General features: G+C 46.7%; 1 protein-coding gene across 1 annotated transcript; it reads right to left on the minus strand.

The window, feature by feature from the left end:
* Positions 1–1,707: 1,707 nt before the first annotated feature.
* pdyn (prodynorphin) lies at positions 1,708–3,473 on the minus strand. The gene is made up of 3 exons (XM_024263843.2): positions 3,190–3,473; positions 2,791–2,966; positions 1,708–2,515 (listed from the first exon to the last, which is right to left on the minus strand). The coding sequence occupies exons 2-3, from the start codon at positions 2,911–2,913 to the stop codon at positions 1,943–1,945; spliced, it is 696 nt and encodes a 231-aa protein (XP_024119611.1). The 5' UTR covers positions 2,914–2,966; positions 3,190–3,473; the 3' UTR covers positions 1,708–1,942.
* Positions 3,474–6,482: the final 3,009 nt, after the last annotated feature.

Below are 6,482 nucleotides of genomic sequence, written 5' to 3' on the forward strand. Positions count from 1 at the left end.
ATGATATTAAACCTTCATTTCTGAGAGGTGGTTGATCTTTGACTCCTGGTGGTTCATAGACCGTTTATAAGAACTGGACGTCCTCACAGGAAATGCGTGGATCCATCAGACCACAGCTCTCAGTATTTTCTGTATTACACATAAGATCGTTTTCAAACTAAATTCTTTTTCTGCTCCTGGTTTACAGCAACTTAAATAAAGAAACACCCAGAAATGCCGTTTTAAACTGAGTTTCTTCATATTTGTCCTCCATCATCAGAACGATGTCACAAGATCATATTAAGAACAATATTTGAATCGGTCTTTAAACCACAACAAGGTCCAGAACTTCAGTCACCGACCGTACTGCTCCAGTCAGGTCCAGGTTCGACCTGCAGGTCTTCAGTGTTCTCTCAGGATCCAGCGTCTTCTTAACAGACTCTCAGGTGATTCCAACAGGTCCAGACTCTGATGGATGGAAAACAAACTCCTGGATTCACACCAGCACATTTGTTTCTGCAAACAGTTGAAGACTTTTCTTTGTCCAGGATTTGAGAGGATTAACGTCCACTAGTGTTCTGCATCACACGCCCAGTGTCAGAGGAGACGCTCTAAACGCCACTGATCAGCCAGGAACACAAATGTCGTTTGGAAGGAAAATGTTTTCCCAGAATGCAATTTTAAAGTCACCGTTCAGATGTGTTTTATTTCCCTCTTTATTTAGCAAATGTGTCATTTCTGAGAACGTATCAAATCCTAAACGTCTGTCTGTCATCTGTGAAGCTCTATATGGATCAAACGTCTCGTTTCCATGATCCAGATCCGCAGACTGGATCTCTGCTTTAATCCTGACTGTGTCATCATTTCTTCATCAGATGTCACAAGTTTCTCTGTCATGACTTGGATCAGGATTCATTCATTCATTCATTTTCTTCTCCGCTTCTTCCTTTTTGGGGTCACGGGGGTGCTGGAGCCTATCCCGGCCTATCCAGCCTGTCGCAGGGCCTTGGACCAGGATTTAGTTTTAAATGTTCTGGTTTTGGATTTTCAGAATAAAAATCTTTAACCGTGAGACGACAAAATGTACATTTTTTGTACCTTTTTGTGGCTTTTGCCTTGAAATGAAATCATTTCAGTCGATTTCATTTTTAAATCAAACGTCACGTTTAAATAAAAATTTGGGTCATCTGGACCCATAAGACAGCGCGCTGAACACTTTTTTTCAAGGATTTTTTATCTTCACTGGAGTCTGTGGCAGACATACAATCCTGTCCGTCTTCATCATGGGAGGGGTCACACATCAGTGTGAGGTTAGGGTCATCTGGACCCGTAAGAGAGCACGAGGGTTAAGGTATAGAAGTAAAGGACGAAGAGTTTATCATCTGTAGAACCAAAACGCTAATATGAGGTCCGGGTTTTTATTTATGAGAGAAACCAAAGAAAACACGACGCAGCAGCTCCTTACGCTTCCACAAGAGGGCGCGCTAGTTTGTCTTTTTGCTCCATCCGAAGGTCCACATGTTGAGCTGCGTCTTTGTTCGGATCTAGTAAATTAACGCCCGTTTGGATGCGATACGATATCTGACTGACCGGACAGACGTTTGGACTGAAGTAAATCAGCTTCAGAGATTCTGAGGACTCGTTTTCTCACAGCTCACTTTAGTTTTCTCTCCATTCCTGCAGGTTTCTGTTTTGACGCATCTGACTCAGAAAGAAATGCAGCCCAAAGCAACTCAAAAATAATTTATTTTGTCAACGAAAAACTCCATATTTACAATTCACAAAGCATGAAACGGTTTGAATGGCGACGTCTGGGTTAAAGTGCTGCTCCGCGCGTCACACGCGCCTCGCCTGCTTCCAGTCTGTACGAAAAACGTCAAAGCAACTTTTGTGTGGGACGGACGGGACGGGTGGTGGTTCACACTGAAGAAGAAGCGGGTCAGGCAGAGACTCCTCCGAGGGTTCAGTTCGTCTGCAGACTCAGGTCGTCGTAGGAGTAAACGGGCTCCTCCATCGAGCGCACGGAGATCTTGAAGTGGCGGCGCAGAAAGCCCCCGTACCGCTTGTCCCACTTCAGGTTGTTGAGCTTGGGCCGGACCCTCCGCATGAAGCCGCCGTAGCGCTTCTGGAGCTCCTCGGGCTCCTGGCTCTCCCGCTCCGCGGAGCTACTCCGCTTCGATTTGGGGCCGAACTTGCGTAAAAAGCCGCCGTAACGTCTGACAGCGCTGCGCGGGAGCTGCTCCTCCGCGGAGTCGTCCGCGTACTCAGGCGCGTCCTCGGGCGCGCTCCTCGCGTCCAGCCGCTTCAGCCAGTCCTCGTACTTTTTGGACAGCGTGGCCGCTTTCTGGATGTAGTTGTCGCGCCACGGAGATGACGTCAGGATCTTTTTCTTGTCGATGCGCTTGATGAAGCCGCCGTAGCGCTTGACCAGGTCCGCCTGCTGGCTCTCCTCCGCCTCCGCAGCCTCGTCCTGGGTGAAGTCCGCCAGCCGCGGCGCGGGCTCGCAGCTCTCTGTGTCGCACTCCTCACTGCAGGACTGTTCGAGACAGACACACAAAGTGAGAACTGGCGCTCCTGTCTGCGTGCGCTCTCCAGCGTTTGCGCCAGAGCTGCGCGTAAAGTGAGTTTGTTTCTGCGCAAAAACACTTTCTTTTCTTTATTTTTTCAAATGAAGCTGGTCGTTTAAACTCCTAAAACCGTTTGTTACACGTGCACACCCACGCACAAGTTTTGTCCTCTTTTTTGACCACAGATCAGAGCTCTAAAGGCGCCGCAGGTGTTTGGAGTTCTTCCGGACCGGGAAGTTCTTACCAGGCTGCTGAAGGCGGCGTCGGGGCGAAGGATCTGCTCCGCGCATCTCTGACACAGAGACGAGCAGTCCGCGTGGATGGAGGGCGGCAGGCTCAGCATCAGCACCAGGACATACCACTCCATCTTCACCCGATCCCTGACGCGCACAGTCAAGCACAGCAGCGGGCCCCGTGGTTCTGCGGGGGGAACCCGGTCGGTTAGAGAGAGCGGACACAGCAGCAGAGTTCTCTGTGAACTGTGACAGATCTGTTTAATCTGACAAACATTTCTGAAAGACTCAAATGCGCGCAGAGCGCTGCGTAATGGCGCGCAGTCTTCCTCTCAAAACTGAAAGAAAAAGAACCAAAACTTGAGTTTAAATCAAACTGAAAGTTAAAACAGAAAGTTCAGAGTGGGTACCTCAGGAGTTGGACAGAAACTTCCAGACGTGATAAGTCTCACAGGCGCATCTATCATTCACCAACCTCCTCTTCTCCGACCTCCTCTCGCTCCTCCTGCGCCTCCTCGTACCTGCTTTTATCCGCACAGCCCCGGACGTGTCATCGGTGTAGCTCCTGTCGGTGGACCAATGGGAAGGAAACGTAGCCTGCTGCATTAACTGCCCCACCGCCTCCCTGCTTCAGGAGGTTTTAACGACGCCCACACGAGGAGACACGGAGGCAGCAGCGCGTTCATCTCATCCTCAGCATCAGCGCTCCATCTCTGGGGCGTCTGGATCAAACCCCGGGCTGTAAATCACACAGACTCTGCTGGCCTCGTTATTTCACAGTGAGAGAAGGGAGAAGAGGTGGCTTTAAAAAGAAAACAAGGAAGCAACACAGATGTGGTCGTGACGGAAACGGACAGAACAGAGCGGATGGAGAGCGGATCTCCAGGGAGACTGCAGGAGAGTTCCAAATTTAAAATGTCACCTTGATGAGAAACCTTTCTGCAGCCAGATCGTTTCCTCCCGGGAGAGGAGAAGTGTTTCTTAAATTAAATCCACAGGTCTGATCAGTCAAATGGACCAAACCAAAAGTCTGAGTGTGAAAGTTACAGCTGTGATGTGAGATGACAGGAGGCTGCAGGCCGACACATCCACAGACTGAAGTCTGGTCCTCCTCTGAGGCAGCCGGGGCTTCAACACCTGGTTAACAGCAGAAGTCCTCAGTCACTGAGTATACAGAGAGTACTCAAGTCTTTGTCCGTCCTTCCATTGTCTTCAGCCTTCTTCTGGTGGGATTTCAGGATAGAAGGTCGCTTGGCTCTTCTTTCATACGTGCTTTGGGCTGCTGTCACTCAGTCGTGGTTTTCCTCTGTTTCTCCAAAAGCTTCTCAGTCAGTCAGTTCCGTACCGATCCTCAAGATTCTTCCACCGTTGGACTCTGTTTATCATTCTGTATTCGACAACTAAACATCAAATCCTCCCATCTTCATGTCCAGATCTTTCCTCATTAAAATACAAACTATCATTAACAAGAATAGAGTAAAGAGACATCTCTGGATGTAAAATGCTCATTCAATCCATTTGTAGCAAAATGAGATTCAACTTTTATTTCAGAAGGAATCCAGAAGTCCTACTTTAGGTTCTCACGGACCACCTGATCACACTCATGATGGGAATTCTGCTAGAAAATGTCAGAAGATTCTTGAAAGGAACAGAGCAGATCAGGTTCACATAGTTTGGAGTTCTTCAGTTAATCAGAATTATTGGTTAGAAATCCACAAACACCTAAAGAATGCGTTGATGATGTAGGACTCTGTAACTCATGAAGGTCTCAGTCTAACAGAGAAACCGGCTGTACATCCTGCTGGCAGCGAGTTGAAGATCCAGCGACACCAGAGGAATGGATCACGATAATCAACATCTAGATGACGGAGAAACTCTTAGTATCAACTCAAATACGGACAGAATACATCAAACCAACCCGGACGGACCTTTTTATGTAAAGTAACTTTTGGATTGTGTCGTTTGTACATTTTAATGTTAGTTTATATGTGACTCCTATGAGCTTCGGTTTGTTTGATTTATTTCTTCTGTCTGTTACACTTTCCCTCCATCCTTCCAGTTATATTTTAATGTTTCTTTTGTGTTTGTTTGTTTTATTGTTCTTTTGGGACTGAAATGCATGAAAATAAATAAACTATGAACAGCTGCGTTCAGTGAATTTGAATGCAATCGGCCTTTTCTACTAAAAACTGTCTGACCTGTACAGTAAAACTGTGAGATCATTGAAAGAATCTTTTCTCGGTCTGATTGTGTTGTCCTGTTCAGATCCTCCACAGCCTCAGACTCCTCACATCCTTCTTGGGACGATCAGGACTTTTGATCATCTTAAAACACGATGAACAAACTAAACATTCACAAAGAATTTTCCAATGTTAGTGTCAGCATTAGCAGCTGTGGCTACATCAACTCCAGCTACAACAAAGAAAAAGAGGAACTTCTGCGAATCCTCCCTGATCCTGATCCTGATCCTGATCCTGATCCTGATCCTGATCCTGAACAGACTGCAGAGTCCCGAGGACTAAAGCAGCATTGAACTTCAGGAAGTCTAAATGAAGATCACCAGGTGTTTCTGAACGGATCAGGTCAGACTCGGAGCAGAATCTCCTTCCAGACAAACACCAGTCAGAACCTGGAGTCAGAACCTGGAGTCAGAACCTGGAGTCAGAACCTGAAGTCAGAACCTGGAGTCAGAACCGCGTCGGCTGGACCGGACCTTCCTGCTGGACAGACGTAACGGTCTGTGGGTGGAAAGCAGGAACTTCTCTGCTGGACGGAGTCTGTGCAAGAATGAGGCAGCAGGCAGGAAACACGACCAAATAAGGAAAGGATGCGGCTGTCTGTGCGGCAGCATCACGGAGGCGGGAAGTGATCGCTGCAGTTCCACAACAACACAAGGATGTTACTCTGGGACCGAACGGGATGCTGAACCGAAGCGAGGACGTCCGTCAGCGTGATCCCGGAGGTCAGGAAACAGGTCCTCATCTTCACGACTGTGAGTCCAAACAAACTCGGAGGGAAATGTTTCTGGTTTGATCTCTCAGTCTGAAAGTCTCTGACTGGAGGTCAGGAAGAAACGCCAGGAGACGAACATTTGTAAGACGAATGTAATCATTTCACTTTACTGATGATGAATTCATAGATTTAAGAAGTGTAAATGTCCATTCATGATTTAGAGGAACAATAATGAGATCATCTACATATATACAGTATATATTCTTTCATCTTGTTTTATTTTTCAATCAAGTTCTGACTAAATATCTTACTTAGGTTTGATTGACACTGTTTTGATGTTGTGAAAAACTCAGAGTTTGTTTCAGTTCAGACTTTCAGGAGATAATTATATTGGAGTGAAGAAGTCTTTGAATGTTTTTATAATAGTCTCACTGCGTCGTGTTTGTCTTCCTTACTTATGTAGTAATACTTTTATTTATTAAAAGTTTCAAATGTGGTTCAGTTGTTGTACTTTTTACAAGAATATTTACACCATGACCTGGGAATTATGTTTCTGATGATCAGAGTTTTGACCAAAGTGAATGTGTCGGCTTCACTCATCTGAAACTCCACACAGGAACTCACACATGCACAACACACTCTCAGGGACCGAGCTAATGCTAACACACACTCAGGGACCGAGCTAATGCTAGTCGGGGGGGTGCACACACTCAGGGACCGAGCTAATGCTAGTCGGGGGGGTGCACACACT

Source organism: Oryzias melastigma, linkage group LG7, assembly GCF_002922805.2.
Source record: "Oryzias melastigma strain HK-1 linkage group LG7, ASM292280v2, whole genome shotgun sequence".
Classification (NCBI taxonomy): Eukaryota; Metazoa; Chordata; class Actinopteri; order Beloniformes; family Adrianichthyidae; genus Oryzias; species Oryzias melastigma.

Bases quoted from the DNA above. Each gene is read 5' to 3' on its own strand.
- pdyn (XM_024263843.2), bottom strand. From the start codon at position 2,913: ATGGAGTGGTATGTCCTGGTGCTGATGCTGAGCCTGCCGCCCTCCATC. The intron at 2,516-2,790 runs GTAAGAACTTCC...TGTCTCGAACAG, and splicing joins ACGCCGCCTTCAGCAGCCTG to TCCTGCAGTGAGGAGTGCGA.